The sequence below is a fragment of the Pagrus pagrus genome (genome assembly GCF_965226575.1).
Source record: "Pagrus pagrus genome assembly, chromosome: 13".
In the NCBI taxonomy this organism is placed as follows: Eukaryota; Metazoa; Chordata; class Actinopteri; order Spariformes; family Sparidae; genus Pagrus; species Pagrus pagrus.
Window position 1 is genome coordinate 1,675,436 of NC_140197.1, and position 18,755 is coordinate 1,694,190.

The 18,755-nt window shown below is 43.6% G+C and overlaps 1 protein-coding gene across 1 annotated transcript in view; it reads left to right on the forward strand.

Moving 5' to 3' along the window:
- The window catches only part of smg1 (SMG1 nonsense mediated mRNA decay associated PI3K related kinase), a 145,442-nt gene that overhangs the window by 31,806 nt on the left and 94,881 nt on the right, over positions 1 to 18,755 (forward strand). Inside the window, exons 14-20 of the mRNA XM_084372430.1 lie at positions 14,482 to 14,612; positions 15,278 to 15,439; positions 16,037 to 16,155; positions 16,291 to 16,378; positions 16,547 to 16,648; positions 16,916 to 17,056; positions 18,236 to 18,462. Of these exons, the coding sequence (XP_084228556.1) occupies positions 14,482 to 14,612; positions 15,278 to 15,439; positions 16,037 to 16,155; positions 16,291 to 16,378; positions 16,547 to 16,648; positions 16,916 to 17,056; positions 18,236 to 18,462 (970 nt within the window). The remainder of the gene's footprint in view (positions 1 to 14,481; positions 14,613 to 15,277; positions 15,440 to 16,036; positions 16,156 to 16,290; positions 16,379 to 16,546; positions 16,649 to 16,915; positions 17,057 to 18,235; positions 18,463 to 18,755) is intronic.

Sequence of the window (18,755 nt, forward strand, 5' to 3'; positions counted from 1 at the left end):
TCTTCCAGTCAACCTCCTCTCCTAAACTGCTTACCATGTGGGCTCTCCACAGGAACAAATGCAGAACTAAAAAAATGTCCTATCTCTTACAATGTATCTATACAAGCTAAATATGCTGATAATGTAGTGTGTTAACAAAACAAAACAAAAGTCGACCCATTCAATCATATATATATTGTCCTTAGTGTAGCACGAGGTGGTTCTTTTTCCACTCATCGACAAGAATATAAAAATATTCCAAATGGGAATTAAACAGTCCTAAACACAAAGTACCATGAATTAAAAAATTGGATCCCCATAATAAGAGATTCAAACTTGCCTCCACACTTTCACTCATCTTGAGCGTGAGTAGCTTACAAGGAAATCAGAGTCTTTCCAGTAGTGGAATTAAACAGTCCTGAACGTGGAACAATGTAACAAAATAGAAGCCTCTGCTGTCCTCCACTAGTCTGTCCGTATCCAAATGATGACCGCAGGGACAGCAAGGCCGCTTGAGCGGGAAAAAACACTCCTGAATTTTTCAAAAGAAAAGAAAACTGTCCTTGATGTGTCTCGCCTTCATCTCTCAGCTTAATAAAACTGGTACTTTAGTCAGTGGTCACTCACCGAAACACGGACATTATGAAGCCATGTGCAACACCTTCTTTAAAACGATCTCCTTAGCTAACTTCGGATCCTTGCAACTTGCCTCTTGTCCATCCGCTGTGGTTATTCTTAATATCGCAGGGTATCTCAGGCCGTAGCAGACTCCCTCAAAGCCCCGAAGCAGCCCTCTCACCTCAGTGAAGATTGTCCGCTGTTTACTCACAGCCTGGGTGAAATCTGGCAGGATTCGGATATGGTCGCCGTCTGCGGTAGTCACTGACTTCATCTCCATGGCTTTCTTCAGAAGCGACTCTTTTTCGGAGAAATAATGGCACTTCACCACAAACGCCCGAGGTGGGGGGCTGTCCTGTGTCGGCTTACTGCGGAGGGTGCGGTGCACCCGGTCTATGGTCGGAGGCTTCTCGAGATTCAGTGCTTCTTTGAGCAGGTTAGCCACAAACTGAGACGGATGTTGCCCATGTTCACGGCCTTCCTTCACTCCCAATCCTCGCAGCGGTCTCTCAGCGTGGCCAGTTCTTTTTTCACAAGGCTGACATCCGTTTTCATAGCGGCAAACGAGTCCGAGCGACCGCTAACCTCAGCCTCCAGCTCAGACACTCGGCTCTCGGCCGCCTCCATTTGTTTATTCACTTGTTCCACCGCACATCGTAGTTCGGTCTGTCAATCCGGCCAATCTGGCTCCGGAGTTCCGCTGACTGGGCTGTTGCCTTTTCTTCTATTTTCGCCATCAAATCCTGTTTTAAAGACTGGATGGCCAGCAGAACTGCCTGTTGGTTATCGTCATTTGCATCATCTGCTGCGCTAGCATTAGCATTAGCGTTAGCCTCCGACTCTGACTTATTTCCTTGGCGATTTTTTGGCATTTTCCTCTCCAAAATTGAGAAACTTGTTGATCTAACTCGTTTATAGACACGCGTAGGGTCGTAGAGAGTGGTTTAAAAAGAGAAATAATATGAACTTGGTAGTCCCGTGAGGAGCCCAGCAAAACTACGTCTTCACATGGCGCTGCCCATACCGGAAGTACCGCTTGTATTGTGATGCAAATTGACAAAGTCGGATGTGCGGATGATTGACATTGATGTGGATTGTGGCAAATGCTCTTTGAAGTTGCGTTGTGTGCGCATCGCTGTTTATCAATATGAGCAGATCAAAGGCTGGATTGACGGGAGATGGAGTTGAAACTGAAATCGTCAGAAGGACAGTCTCACTCACGGAAAAAGGACTGGCATGTAAAATTGAGACGCTTCAGAAAAATCGCCAATCTAGAGTGAACAAAATAAAAGGTGTCATTCTTGCTCTGAAAGACTTCATGAAAAATGATGATAATGTTACACAGGTGCAAGCTCAGTTGGACATTTTGATGCAAATGGTGGAGGATGCAATTACCCTGCATGGGTCACTGATGTCCTTAATAACCAAAGAGGAGCAACAGAAACAAAACTCATGGTTCACAAGCATCAATAAATACAATCAAGGGTTTATTGAGGATGTAAAGAAATGGCTCTCTGAAAATGACAGGCTGGTGTCAATAAACAAACACTCAAGAAAGCAGATCGAGGAGGAACAGCCTAACAACACAGATTTCGACAATGAACCACATCTCGCTCACATTTCCTCACAGCAGGAGCAGGATGTTTTACCTGGAACAGCAAATGATGATGAAATTAAGCCTGATGATAGCATCTCAAATATTAGCAGCAGAAGGCTCGGTTCAAAATCTAGGATTTCAAGCACCTCTACTACTTCTACTCGTGTTAAAGCAGAAGCTGATATGGCTGCTCTTGTTGCTCGACAAAGATTACTCAAAGGCATACATGATCTGGAGCAGCAGGAGGAGGAAATAAGAAAAAAGAACAATTCGAGCTTGAAGTGGAGATGGCAGCATCAGCGGCTAAGGTGAATGTCCTGAGAGCCTCAAGAAGTGACGTGCGAAGTAGCATATCCAATAAATCCAATGGTATGGAATCTTATTTTAATGCAAAGGAGAGACTGACCCACGCCGCTCTGAATGTTGATGCTGATTCATTTTTGCCTCGCGCCCAAGGACGATTTGAGAATCAAATTCCAGCCATAGGTGTTCCTGAGTCCCACTTGGCAGGTGCTAGGCCAAAGGAAAGAAAAAATGTTACACAAACATGTCAAAGACCAATATAGCTTGATATGGCTCAACATACACAACCTGTTGCAATAACATCTCAGTTTGGAGGTACACATGTTCCCGCATCTGTCACTGGAGACAACAACAATATTGTATCTATAATGGCAAGACAAAATGAAATAACTGCTATGCTGGTACATCAACAGAACCTCTCATCCTTGCCCAACAGAGAGATGCAAGTATTTGATGGAGACCCTCTGTTATATGATGCCTTTATGAGAGCCTTTGAGCGCAATATTGAGGACAAGACTGGTGATGAGATAGATCGCCTGCATTTCTTGGAACTGTACACCAGGGGTCAATCAAGAGAGCTGGTGAGAAACTGTCAACAAATGGCTGCAAACGGAGGCTATGATAAGGCAAAAGCTTTGTTGGAAGAGCATTTTGGAAACGAGCAAAGGATTGCTTCAGCTTATTTGGACAAAGCCCTCTTGTGGCCAGTTATTAAATCAGAGGACGTCAAGGTGCTTCATGCATATGCTTTCTTTTTAAGAGGATGCTGCAATGCCATGGACGATGCCTCTAATCCAGCTCAAAACAGAGGTGAAAGTAAGGAGCGCTATCGTGTACGAAATAGAGGAAGTAGTTTCGCAACTAGAGCTGCACCTCTGGATGAGAAGGCCCACAGACTCAAAGGACAAGAGGATGTGTCTGTATTGTAAAGGTGGACATATTGGAATTGTGCCCTCTATTGGAAAAGAGAGCACATGACGATAAGATTGCCTTCCTGAAAGAACATGGAGTCTGCTTGGTTGTTTGTGCATAGGGCACATGAGTAAAGACTGCAGGAGGAGACTGTCATGTAGGGTATGTGGATCCAGGCATCCAAGCATGCTTCATATCTACTCAAAGGACAAAGCCACAGAGAAGAGTCATACAGCTACTGACACAGTCGATAGTAGCGCTGCGGTGACGGTTCAAAGCAGTGGTCTTACTGGGGCCGGTGGGCAGGATTGCAAGCTATCCATCGTTCCAGTCAAGGTCAAGTCTAAAAAGGGGCAGAAAATTGTGGAGACTTATGCCTTTTTAGACAATGGCAGTTCAGCATCATTCTGTACAAGTCTGATGAAAAAGCTGGACATTTTAGGAAGAGGAACTAGGATTTTGCTGCGTACTATGAGCCAAGAAAAGGTTGTGAGCAGTAGCATTGTATCAGATTTGCAAGTAGCCGGCCTGGATGGTGACCTCTACTGTGAGTTGCCAGATGTTTTTGTCCAAAAGAAAATGCCTGTGGGCAGGTGTAACATCCCACTGCAGCAGGATTTATACTAGAGCCCGACCGATAAAGGATTTTTAAGGCCGATACCGATACAAGTAAATCCGTTAAAAATCCTATCTATCTCTCTATCTCTCTATCTCTCTCTCGCTCTCGCTCGCTCGCTCGCTCGGCTTACACGTAACAGCAGCAAAACTGGACATGGCAGTCACAAATTTTGTCATAGTTAAGAGAACTGATGGGGATGTTCTTTTAATTGTTATTCAAGCAATGTATTCCTCGTGACAGATGCCAACTTACCATGAACACACTTCACCGATAATCTCAGTCGTGGATAACTGGTTAGTTCTGTCCAACTCTGGCTGGATCAGCTGGTTGTACGGTTTGTGGCGTTCTAAACACGAGTGTTGCCAACAGGGACGTTGTAGAGTGTCCTCTGGTGGACAAACTATGCAACGCCATCCATTTTTATTTTATTTTTTAAATATTCATTTATTTGCCATTATAAATGCTGATACCGATAGTTTGGAAAATGCCTAATATCGGCCGGCCAATATATCGGTCGGGCTCTAATTTATACAGATGGTCTTACTTGGAAGAGGTGCGCTTACCTGAGATTGACTCTGATGTGGACCTTCTGATTGGCTTGAATGTGCCTAAGGCCCTGGAACCGATGAAACTAATTCCAAGTCAAGACGGAGGACCATATGCTATTCAAACAATGCTGGGATGGACTGTGAACGGACCACTTTGTTATGGCGGACTTGACTGTGAACAACCACAACTCACTGTAAATCTTGTTTCAGTTGTGAGATTGGACCAGTTGTGGAAATGGCAATTTCAAATGGATTTTCCAGAGTGCAGTCAAGAGGAACAGCTGTGTCAGTCCAGGGAAGATCATCAGTTCGTGGAAATGGTCGAGAACAGCATCAAGCTGGTGGGTGGTCATTATAGCATTTCCTTACCTCTAAAGAAAAGGGAGGTCAGCATGCCTGATAACCGCAAGCTTGTAGAACAACGTGCCCTCAGTCTGAAAAGGAGGTTCCAGAGAGACGACTTGTTTCATGCAGATTATGCAGCCTTCATGCGTGATATCGTTTCCTGCGGTTATGCTGAGAAGGTGCCTACAAAGGATCTGACGTGTTACTCTGGCAACGTATGGTATATTCCACAGCACGGTGTTTATCATCCGAAGAAGAAGATGATCAGGGTTGTGTTTTACTGTGCTGCGTCATTTTAAGGTACATCACTGAATTCCCAACTGCTGCAAGGACCTGACTTCACCAGCTCTCTTGTTGGAGTCATAGCCAGGTTCAGGAAAGAGCCTGTTGTTTTGATGGCAGACATCGAAGCCATGTTTCATCAGGTGCGTGTGCCAGCTGAGGATGCTAACCTGCTAAGGTTTCTCTGGTGGCCTGATGGGGACTTTGCTCAAAACACTGAGGAGTATAGGATGCTTGTACATCTTTTTGGAGCAACTTCATCTCCGAGCTGCGTGAACTTTGCCCTAAGAAAGTGTGCGGAGGACAACAGAGACTCATTCAGTCAGCAAGCAGTGGACTTCGTTATGAATAGCTTTTATGTGGATGACTGTCTTGCTTCAGTGGCATCAGAGTCTCAGGCCATCTCTCTCTATCATGATCTTCGAGCCATTTGTGCCAGAGGGGGTTTTCAGCTAAAGAAATGGGTAAGCAACAGTCGAAATGTGCTGGCTGCAATACCTGAAGAGGAAAGAGCTAAGGAAGTGAAAGAGTTGGATCTTGACTATGACACGCTCCCTGTGGAGAGAGCATTGGGCGTACAATGGTGTGTTCAATCTGATGTATTCAAGTTCAGAATAGCACTTCAAGATCAACCTTGACACGCAGAGGAATCCTGTCCATGGTCAGTTCAATCTATGACCCGCTTGGAGTGCTGGTACCGGTGGTGTTGAAAGCCAAGCTAGTTTTGCAGGAGTTGTGCAGAGCAGGTCTTGGGTGGGACGACAGGATACCTGAACCTGTGGCTATGGAATGGAAAAAAATGGATGAAGGAGCTCCACCTACTGGAGGATTTTGAAGTCAAAAGATGTTTCAAGCCAGTGGATTTTGGAACTGTGACCTCTGCTCAGTTGCACCATTTTTCTGATGCAAGCGAGGTCGGGTACGGGACAGTCACCTACTTGCTGTTGCGAAACGCCAAGGCAGAACTGTGCAGCACCTTTGTGATGGGAAAGGCCAGGGTGGCTCCCTTAAAGCTGGTTACCATCCCTAGACTGGGGCTAACAGCAGCAGTGGTAGCAGCACGCATGGACAGATTGTTGAGGAAAGAATTGCAGATGCCACTTCTCAATTCTGTTTTCTGGACTGATAGCACCTCTGTGCTGAAGTATATTAGGAATGAAACCTCCAGATTTCGAGCATTCGTGGCTAATAGGGTCACAGAAATCCTTAACATCTGATGCCACTCAGTGGAGATATGTGAGCACTTTGAGCAACCAAGCAGATCTTGCTTCCAGGGGACTTGGAGTAGAATCATTCCTCAAGGAAGTAAAATGGATATCTGGTCCACAGTTTCTGGTGCTGTCAGAGGATCAGTGGCCTGCAAATCCAGATGTCGGGAGAGAGTTCCCAGAACAAGATGATCCTGAGGTCAAAACAAGCATCTTGGTTCACGCCATTTGTGCCAAGGAGGAAAATGACTCAGTGATTCAGGTGATCAATAATACTTAATCGTGGAGTCGTCTGAAAAGAGTGATGGGCTGGATTCTAAGGTTCAAGAACCTACTCTTGAATCTTTGTAAGAGGAGAAAGAAGGTCGCGGCATCATTGGTCCACTCAAGTGCAGATGAGGAAAACAGGAAGAGCGTTCTGAGAAAAGAGCAGCACATTGTTAAGAGTTCATTCCAAGTTTCTCACTCTGTGGAGGAGTTAAGGCAAGCTGAGCTGGAGATGATCAGATGTTGTCAAAGGAGAAGATTCCCAGAGGAGTTTTTGAGCCTGCAAAGGGGACAGGGTGTGAAAAGGACAAATATTCAAACTCAATCCTGTGTTGGACGACAGTGTCTTAAGAGTTGGGGGATGCCTTAGTAGGGCGGCGATGCGGGAGGAGTCGAAGTATCCGGTCATTCTGGCTAAGGACCTACATATATCCAACATTATTCTAAGACACGTGCATAGGGAAGTCGGCCACAGTGGTAGAGCACACATGATGTCAAATCTACGTCAGAAGTACTGGGTGACAGGCGCTAGTGTGGCTATAAGGAAGATCTTGGCAAAATGTGTTGCGTGTCGACGGGTACAAGGAGCTGCAGGCAGCCAGCAGATGGCAGATTTGCCACGCAACAGAGTTTCTCCAGATGGTCCACCATTTACTTCAGTGGGAGTAGATTGTTTTGGACCGTTTGATGTAAGACGTGGGAGAAGTCAAGTGAAAAGGTACGGTGTCATATTCACATGTTTAGCCTTACGAGCTGTGCATATTGAAGTGGCAGCGTCATTGGATACTGCTTCATCAATTCCATACATCGATTCATATCAAGACGAGGAAAAGTCAAAGAACTTTGCTCAGACAATGGTACCAACTTTATCTGCGGTGATCGAGAATTGAGAAGGTCTGTGGAACAATGGAATCATTCTCAGATCCAGGAACTCCTGCAAAGAGGCATTAAGTGGACCTTTAATCCTCCAACTGGTTCTCACCATGGAGGGGTTTGGGAGAGATTAATTCGCTCTATCAGGAAGGTTCTCAACTCCACTTTAAGAGTGCAAAACCTTGATGAGGAAGGTCTTCATACAGTACTCTGCGAAGTGGAAGCTATTCTTAACAGCAGACCAATAACAAAGTCTTCCACAGATCCGGAGGACTTAGAAGCTCTATCTCCTAACAATCTTTTGCTCCTCAAAACTCAGCCATCATTGCCGCCTGGTCTCTTTCAGAAGGAGGATTTGTATGCTGTCCGCAGATGGAAACAGGTGCAATACATGTCGGATCTGTTCTGGAAAAGGTGGACAAAGGAGTATTTGCCACAGCTCCAGGAAAGGCAAAAGTGGGCCAGAGTCGAGCGTAACTTCAAACCTGGGGACATTGTACTGATCGTGGATGACTCTGCACCTCGTAATTCGTGGATCATGGGGAGAGTTATAGAAGCGGTTCCAGACAAGAAAGAACTTGTACGACAAGTGAGGATCAAGACCAAGACTGCTTGGATAGGCCTGTCACGAAGATCTGTCTTCTACAGGAGGCCGTGGAGTCCTGATGGATATTGTCGTTTTGGGCTTTGACATGACTGACGTTGGGTGTGACCTTTGAGAGGTGGTGACTAAATCGCTCTCGACTGACTATGCTCTGGTAATGTCTGGCCTGAGGGAGCTGACAGACCATGGAGCGAAGGGATACTAACAGTTGGACCTTTTGTTTTTGATTATGTGTGTTATTTGTATGTCTGTTTTGCATTAATGATTATGTAATTATTATGTTACGGGCCGGAATGTGGGAGCGAGCATGTATGTGGAGGTGTGTCTGGGTGGAGGTGTGTCTGTATGGAGGTGTGTCTGCGTGCGTCACTGGGGTGGCCGAAGTGGCGGTAATTAATGTCACCTGCAGCTGCGTGTGGTTAGTGTGTGCTTGCAGAGAGGGAGTGAGTAGGGTGGCGTCATTTTCTGTTCATCGGAATTCAGTCCAGTTTTCATCTCAGACCATCATGAAGTAAGTCAATCAACCTCCTGTATGCGTGTGAATAAAGCAACATCAAGCAGCTATGGAGTGATGTACTTCTTTGGATATTGTGTGTCGGACAGATCCCCCTATCTCAGCCTCTCAGCGGCTGACCATTACGTTGGATGGCCGCTGCCATACTGCTGATTACTATGCCAATGTCATGGCACTGGTAGCATTGGTAAAAATGATTTGTTTTAGGTGTAGGGGCTACATCCTGCTGTGAGCGACCAAGCAACACACAAACACAAGAGGGATCTGCCTGCACTAGTGATTTGAAACTTTGAAACTCACAGCAGGATGTAAATACCGGTGTGTATCTATCGCTAGTCTTGTTGATCTTGTCTGGTGCGGCTTCCGTAGTGCAAACGCTGTGAGGGAGACTCGCGTGAACGCGGGAGCGTGCCAAATGTAGTATAGTGACTGTTTAGGCTAGAAAAATTTACTAAATGACGTTGTTTCGAGTAAACTCTGGATGTCGCCACTTCAGGACACTTGGATTGCACCGGACAAGCAGTATGGAGGAATATTACAAAGTTTTTGTGTAGTTTTATGGACCTTTTCATCTTGGACGCCATTAACGCTTGTTATATGGATAATTGCTGCCGGAGGGTACCCCCGCGGGTCTCCAGCTGCACTTTGAGGAATAAGAAACTACACCGGACTTCTCATCAGCATGAGGGTGAGTCGATAACTGCAACAGACTTGGTGAAACACGGTTGAAACAGTCGAGCTGCGAGCAAAATATGGTTTCAGAAGGTTTACATGACACAGACAAGTTTTATGCCTACGATCTGGAGTTTTAACCAGATAGTCACATGACCCGACTTGTCGCTCTATCACGTAGGGACCGCTGTACTGAGCTTGCAAGGCCGACCCAGGTAGGGGAAGCAACACAAGGACTGGGTCACCAGGAGAGAAAACTCGATGTCTAGCCTTACTGTCAAACCACTTCTTCATCTTCCCAGAGCAACACATAAGTTTGACTTGGCAAGCTCACAAGCTCTAGTAAGCTTGAACCTAAAGCCACTAACATAGTCAAGCAGATTGTTGGTGGGGCTAGAGTCGTTACCCAGGCATCTCTCCTTCAGGAGCTTCAAAGGGCCCCTCACAGTATGCCCAAACACAAGTTCTGCAGGACTGAACCCCGTAGACTCTCGGGCCACCTCACTAATAGCAAACAACAGTAGGGGTATCCCCTCATCCCAGTCTTTCGCAAACTCCAAACAGTAAGCTTTCAACATGGTTTTGAGAGTCTGATGGAACCTCTCTAGGGCACCCTGAGACTCTGGGTGATATGCAGAGGAGGTACAATGTTGGATGGACAACTGTTTGAGAACCTGAGAAAAGGTCCGGCTCATAAAGTTTAAGCCTTGATCTGATTCAACAATTTTTGGAAGGCCAAACAAGGTAAAAAACTTAACCAAGGCCTTTAGAAATAACTGGTGCTGTAATCTTCCTCAGAGGAACTGCCTCTGGAAACCAGGTTACAGCACACATAATGGTCAAAAGATGTTGGTTGCCAGATTTGCAGCGCGGCAGAGGTCCAACACAATCAATTAAAACGCGTTCAAAGGGCTCCCCAACAGCAGGGATAGGGTGAAGAGGAGCTGCGGGGATCTTTTGGTTTGGTTTACCAACCATTTGGCACACATGTCATGATTTACAATACAGGGAAACACCAGTCTTAACACCAGGCCAGTAGAAATGCCTTAGTACACGATCGCAAGTTTTCCCAACACCAAGGTGACCAGAAAGGCAATGATCATGAGCCAAACGCAGTATCTCAGTCCTGAAACAGGTCGGAACAACAATCTGAAATTCACTACTCCAGTCGTCTTGACTTGAAACCTTAGGGGAAGTCCATTTCCTCATCAAAACCCTGTTACTGAGGAAGTAACCACAAGCCTCATCAGTAAGATCATTCTCTGCTACAGCTTCTTTAAACAGACTGCACAGAGTGGGATCTGCCTTCTGTTCCGACACCAACTGAGCATGAGAGGGCATTGTTTTACCAAACCCAGTCAAATCCAAATCACCTTTTGCCATAATTGTATCTGAAAGATTGAATGGGTCAGATACAGTGGCTTCACCTTTCACTTGCCTGGACATGGCACGGGTGATGACATAAGCAGGAAAAATACCTGGATAAACTTGCTGTAAATCGTCAGGAACACTGTCTAAATGAGGATTAGAGGTCACTTTGAGAGCAGCGCAAACTTGCCACCAGCAAGATCGTTTCCTAGAAGCAGTGAGACACCGTCAATCGGGAGCTTCTGGGAGAGAGCAACGACAACTTCACCGGATACCAACTCTAAGTCAAGAGTGAGTTTGTGTAGAGGAAGGCTCAAAAACCTGTCACCAAACCCCTTCACCAAAGCATAAGTCCCAAGAAAAGAACTCTCAGTAAAGGAGAGGGCATCCTGGAGCACCACAGTCTGAAAAGCTCCAGTGTCTCGCCATATTTTAACAGGATATTTCGTCTCAGGGTCAGAAGTTAAAGACATAAAACCATCCATTTAAGAATGAGGAGGAACCTGCCAGCACCTTTTCAGAGAGGTCACCAGGTGGCGCCAAAGGTGCATTCTCCACCTTTACAAAGGCTACTGGCTTGGCAGACCTCTGTTTTTTAGCTAGCACACTGCAATCAGCAACAACATGTCCAGGTTTCTTGCAATAGAAACACAGCTGGTCTGACGGGGAAGTAAGAGAGGGCCCTCCAGGCAGAGAAGTTGGTTTACTGCCTTTTAAAGGGTACCCTCCTCCCCCTGCCCGGAGAATGGTGTCCTGGAAAACCAGCCTTATGCGTGAGGACAAACTCATCCGCACACAAAGCAACTTGGTTCAATGTTGTCACCTTCTGCTCATTCAAATACACACACACAGAGGTGCTGGCACACAGTTCTTGAATTCCTCTAGCAACATGAGCTGCCGAAGCTGCTCTCTGGACTCAGCCTTCTGGGAAGAACACCACCTATCGAATAGGCCTTCTTTCTCCCGTGCAAACTCCACATAGGTTTGCTTATCCTGCTTAATATAACCTCTGAAATGCTGGCTTTATGCCTCTGGAACCAGCTCATACACCTTCAAGATGGCTTCCTTAACCATATCATAGTCCAAGCTTTGATCAATTCCCAAGGGTGGAATAAGCTTCCTGCGCCTTGCCAACCAGGACAGCGTCCACAACTTTTTTGGCCACTCTGAGGTAGCTGCCACACGTTCAAAGTGGGGGAAGAATCTTTCAACATCCCTTTCCTGGAAAGGGGGAACAAGTTTAATCTGGCTGGCCACGTTAAACGCAGGTCTGGTTGGCAAAGAGGCATGTTTCAATTCATTCTCCTTCAACAATCGTTCATGCTTTAACAGCATTTTCTTTTCCTCTAGTCTGAGCTGGTCTCGCCTTTCCTCCAGCTCTTTCTTCTTTTAAAGCTAACTCCCTATGACGTAGCTGGATTGCAGCCTCGGATGCAACAGGGGACATGGGCAATACAAACTCAGCCACTGGAGGAGACGGCTTCAACTAGGGATGTCACGATTACAGTTTTCCTTAGTACGATTATTGTCAGATGATTTATCACGATATTACGATAATCACGATTATTATGCGTAGGAGCGTAAGGGACACACTTCGCGAAGGATTCTGCAACAGTTGGTTGTTGAACTGCAGCAGCAGCAGCAGCACCACCCCCAATCTTGCCCTGTAGGTGTCAGTGAGTCAGAAATGAGAAAATAAATTTCCAACACACAGTTGAGCTTTGTTTGGGCTGTAATGACTTATGTTGACTGTCAAAATATAATTATATTATTAATTATATGACCCAATATTTGTATTTGTATATTTAAGTATCTATTTATATAGGACCAATCATTAATCCCCCAGGAGAATTGTTTAAATTATTTAAGTCATCAATTGTCATCTATACCTGATGTTTAAGTTTATTTTTAATCGCTTTAATCATTTGTGTAATTGTATGTGGCCACATATAAAACTTATCTATTATTTTGGTTAATTTATTTTATGTTTAAATTACAACAGCTGCTGGCTTAGCTAGTAGCTAAGTTGGAGGAGGTTGACTCGCAGCACTTCAACACGCGTGTGGTTTTTTTTTTCCCCTTGGCAAGCCGACCGGACGTGACATGGGGGCGTGGCAGCATCGACGATTCCATTTTTTAATTCGAAGTTCGAGATTGTGAATTAATTGCGATCGATTTTGATTTAAAATCGAAATCGTGACACACTTAGAAATTATGGTCTGACAAACCAGTAATCAAGTTGTATGTTTTAGTTATCCTATCTGGTTTATTTGTAAAAAATGTATCCAGTAGGGTTTGAGAAGATTTTGTTATTCTTGTGGGTTTATTTATCATTTGTATTATCTGATATATTTTGGCAATATCCTTGAGCTTTTTCCTGCGTGCTTTGTCAAGCCAATTTAAGTTGATGTCACCCAAGTATAACTTCTCAACTCGATGCCGATACTCGGGAAAATATTCGATACTCGATACCATTTTCGATGCCACAAGGATAAAAAAAAAGACCCCAAAATTTAAAAGAAATATTTTTATTAACCAGAAAAATGCAAAAATAACCTCTGTTACAACATGTAACAATTAACAGAACCACACGTTAAATATTCTGGGGACTTGGCATCATATTTTCGTTGTTGGTCAAACACAGATGGTAGAGTCGGCTGTGTGTGTTGCTGTTTGGTTGCAGGTCGACTTTTCTCTACTTCATTCTGGGACTTTAACAGAGAGAGAAGGACGCAGCGTCGGCGGCTCGGCGTCGGGGAGGGGTGCCGGGGGGGTGCGAGATGGTATCGATACTTTTGAAAATGAGTATCGTATCCGGATACAACATTTTAGTATCGATACTTTTTTGAATTTTGATACTTTTGACAACCCTACCTTCATGTGGTTTAAGAATTTCTGATAAATTGTCAAAGAAACCATTTGTAGCAGTAGGAGGTTGATAGACTGAAAAAACAACAAATGATATTTCAGGGGATAAAGTAAGTGACCCCTACACACTCCAAGGAGTTTTCATAAATATCAATTTGTTTGCTTTGAATGTTCTCTTTAACATAAATCAAAACCCCCCCGCCCTTCCCTTTACATCTGTCAGGTCTGTATATCTTATAGCCTGGGACATTAAATACAGTTCCATAGTATGCTTGCGTGGTTTACAGTCTGAAAGAGTTTTGTTTGCTGTTGTTTGAAGAGCACGGTAGGTAGTCTGTGAAGCATTTGTCTTGCATGGTACATGGTACATGGTCAAGCTTTTATCGGCGTTTGGGTGATGTCATGTTCAGACACAGAGTTTGTCGGAGGATTATTACCTTGTGAGCCTGCGGGATGAGCGTCACAAAAGTAGGTCACCGGTCTTGCCGTGGGACCATGGGGAACAGCTGATTGCCAAATATCCACATGTGGTTGCGGAAAGTCCGCAGGTCTGGGGTTAAAATTAATGTCTCCACATAGCAGAAGGACAGTACAGAGAAAGATGGAGTAAATCAGCTGTGTAACAGTAACCTTCATGCTACATAGTGATGTAGCTTTATGATATCTTAAGGCTACATCCAGTATGGTTACCATATTCATTTTCACACTTGGACTGTGGCAATGACCTCACACAGTCTATCACAATGTGAGCAAATGACTCCTGGAAACTTGATTTGAAGTTTATCTAAAGCAGCAGTAGGAGCTTTAGTCTAAAACAAATGAGCCAGCTAGTTAAGAGCCTTGACTGACACAGAAGATGAAGAAGCTGTTGTTGATCATGTTAAAATGTGTTTTATGTGTTTAGATGTGGGCATTATCTCCTACGGTCTTTGCTCTGCTCAGTCACAATCTGATGCTGGTCCACTCTGAGTTGGCCGTCTACTACCCCGCGATCCAGTATGCCGTACTCTACACCCTGTACTCCCACTGCACAAGGTAATACACATCTGGTTTTCTTTTTGAATTGCACAAATTTAACAAATTGGTGCGAAAAAATAAAAGAGAAATAATACTTTTGTGTGGCTAAAAAAAATACCTTAAATCTTTAACTTCATCTTGTAAAGAAAATGGGACCAAAAACAAAAGTGTAGCATTTATGTTATTATAAATAACATTTCTGGCTTCATCTATCTATTAAAATGATAACTTGGTGTCATCAACAAAGATCATTGTAATAAGTAATTTTTTTCAATCTTTACCACTTACACACAAAGAAAATTAAAATCAGGTCAGTAAACTATAAAACAATGCAGTTTTTCTGTAGACTTTTTCTGTAGAAATGTTACACTTTTGACCTGGTAAGAATGCCATCCCAACTGTTTGATAAAAGTTACTGCATATTTAGACTTGAGATAGCTGTGAAATTGCAATCAGATCATAGTACAAAGTACAAAATATCTGTTTATATGTATACTTATGAGTTCATAGAAAGCAGACATTTTATCCTGTATAACATGTCAGATTTATATCAAAGTTATAATGGGTCACATTTAAAGTCAAGATTTAGGGGGATTTACTAAATAACAGTGTGGAAGCTGTTCTTGCTGCTCTTTGGCTACTCTTCTTAACTGGCTTTCTGTCTCTTCTGTTTCTTTATCCAGGCATGATCATTTCATCTCATCCAGCCTGTCATCATCTTCTCCCTCCTTGTTCGACGGTGCTGTCATCAGCACTGTGACCACAGCGACAAAGAAACATTTCAGCACACTGCTAAGCCTTCTGGGAGGTCTGCTAGTGAAGGAGCACCTCTACCCTGAGACCAGGTCCTTTTCTACCTCTCTTTTCTCATTTTATAATTTTCCTTGTTTAATCAGTTTATTAAGTGTGACAGTTGTTCTGACATGTTAAACAAAAATGGGCAGCACAGAATGCACTCATTACCCTGGATGGACCCTCCCACCAGCCCACCTTCCCATATGTACAGGGGTACAAACTACAGTGCCTTGAGTGACAGATGGCATTGACCAGATTTAATGTCTAATGAATTTGGAGAGGAAGGGTCCCAAGTTCTGTCAGATCTTTCACAGATCCTCTGTCTGTCTGCGTGTATTTTAGCTTTTAAGTATAGAAAAGACAATTAATCTTTTAAAGAGTGTGTGTGTGTGTGTGTGTGTGTGTGTGTGTGTGTGTGTGTGTGTGTGTGTGTGTGTGTGTGTGTGTGTGTGTTCTTGTGATGCCACATAAGAGGATGCGACATGTTGACACCTAAATATTTTAAGCCCTGGAGGATAGGTAAAAGGGAAGTGCAGGATGGATTAATTTGAGTTGAAAACGTATGATCTTTGCAGTGGAGTGGAGCAGAATATAATGTCCACGTTAGTGGAAACAGCTGTTGTAATACTTTTTTGTTGGTGAGTCAGGAGGCTGCTGCTAACCTGGGCTCAAGAAATATCTGTGCTGATGAAGAAGTCAGACACCTATAGTCCTCTCTTCTCCCTGCCTTCCTTCAACAAGTTCTGCAGGGGCCTGCTCGCTAATGGTGAGCCCAAAATGTCATTCATTTCCAACAAGATTTTTTCCCCTTGTGTTCTCCACATGATTTTCTGATTCGGGCTTTGTAATTGTCATTTTTAGATTTATTCATCAGTTGTTGAATGTATATCCTCTTGTATAGGTCTAAATGAAGATCAGAGTATCTGCCTTCAGACCTGCCACAGCTTACAGGTCCTCTCTTCATCTCTCTCCACTGAGCTACTACAGAGGTGAACACCATGCATAAAGCTTAAATTGCTTTCAGACAGTATTTAAAGTATTTGATCTGTACAATAGTCTTGTGTTCTTGCTGTTCTGTAATTTGCTGCTAACATTGTGGAAAAACTAGGAAGGCAGCTGCCTGTCCTGTTAAGTTTAAGCTTCGTGTCTGTGTGCAGGTGTGTGGATGTGTGCAGAGTCCAATTGGTCCACTCAGCAGTGAGGGTGAGGCAGGCCTATGGCAAGCTACTCAGGACAATCCCCCTTGATGTGACTTTGAGGTGAGACTTATTGGACCACTGGGCAGCATCTAGTGAAATGGACCTGTTCTCCATATACCAAAGCTGTTGGACAGCTTGTGTATATATTGTATTCACAATTGGGACTACCATGAACTGACTACTTATTATCAAGTCAGCTGAATTAAAAGTTAAAACTAAAGGAAAGTCAATCATTCACTAATATAGTAAATCTTGCATGTTTAACACACCATGGATATTCAGAAATTCCTTTATACAATTGGGTATGCGTGATTTGTTTTCTCACAGTAACCACAGCCACCCTGAGATGAGGGAGATCTCACTGGCTATCCGCCACCACATGAGCCGAGCACCAAGCAGCACCTTCCACCCCCAGGACTTCAGCGACCTCATCAGCTTCATCTTATATGGAGTCCTGCACCGTGGAGGGTACCTCTGTGATCAACATAGATTTTAAATAAAGTGCCACTGTTTCTTTGCTCTCACAATCCCAGAAATACAGTAGATTTAAGTACAGAAGGGTTAGACTGCCTTTGTATAGTAACATAGCCAAATAGCAAGACTGTATTAATCTTAGTCTGGAAAGTGAACTCCCTGGCAGTTTTTTATTTATTCATTTTTTTGACCTGTTAGTGAGTAGTTTCATGATGCAACAGATGTTTAAATTAAGGAGAAAATCTGGAGGGTATTAAAGAATATGCTATTTATTGTTATATTTATTTATAATAAATTGATATTTTTAAGGCTAAATGATTAAAAACGATATACGATCTCTATAAGTTCTACAATGTGGGCTGAATGTTCAGTTGTAAGTTAAAGCCACATCTGAGATGTCACAAGCCCTTTCATGAAAGCAGACTGCGATCACGATAAAATGCAAAGAGAAGATAGCCTTCCCTGCTTGCAAATATACAGCTACACAAAACTATTAAATTAAAACTATACATAATAAATAGCAAGGCTGTACTTGAACTTTGTTTTTCACAAAGCACTGGAGCTAGAGTGTTGAAAATTTTGCAGCACAGGCCATAAAACCTAGCTTATGTAGAGTGTAGAGTATAAAAGTATCAAGTAAGGCTATTGTAGTTTGAGATAACTCAAATTCTGTGTTGGAGTACTCATTTTTCATGACCTTTCAAATGATTATAGCATTGCAAAAATGCAGACATTGTTTTCAGTATCTTTGCGTATTATTATTATTATTATTATTATTATTATTATTATCAGCAAGATACACACCACAACTACCAAGTAGAATAGCCTGGGAGGAGTCCGAGGCTCCCGGATGAAGCACAGAAAGGCCGCAGCCAGCCAATGGGTTCAAACCTAGAAACTTCTTGCTGTGAGGCGACTGTGCATTGCCACTGCTCCATTTAAAATGTTATACTGATTTTGGTTAATGTTGATTTTACGTCAGAGTAACAGCTGTCCAGCTAGTTCCTCTGCAGATAAATGATGTGCTCCATGAAGCAGGTTGATGTGTGTACTACAGCAAAATGTTGTTCCTGCGGTCAATTTGCATCACCTTATGTGTACCTCATGATGACTGTGTGCCAGGCATCACTGCAATAATGAGTCTTTCCAAGTTACTCTGTTGTGTCTCCACAGCAAGGATCCATGGCTGGAGCGTCTGTACTACAGCTGCCAGCGGCTGGAGAAACGAGATGGCAGAGGAAGCACAGATGGCTGCAGGCCAGGTGTAGTGCCACGCGCACTGTTGAAAACTGAGGCAGTATTGTGGCAGTGGGCAGTGTGGGAGGCCGCACAGTTTACCGTATTGTCCAAACTCCGTACACCGCTGGGCCGAGCTCAGGACACCTTCCAGACCATTGAAGGTTAATAGTCCAGATCCGTTATTTTGTTCACACTGACTGATCCTTTTATTTGGTTTTCAAGCCTTTTTTGCAACTTGAGCTGTTTTGACATGTTTTGTAAATAATGGACATGTGGCATAATTTTTGCATAGTTCATTTAGTTCTGTATGGGTGCACCTCGGAATGCATTTGCTATGGTCAATATGCAATATCCACTTTCTAAAAAAAAAAAGATAATCTGAATTTTTTATTTTCTAACTTAAAAAATATTCTGTTTAGTATTTGAAATGCACTTTAATAGATAGTAGAAAGAT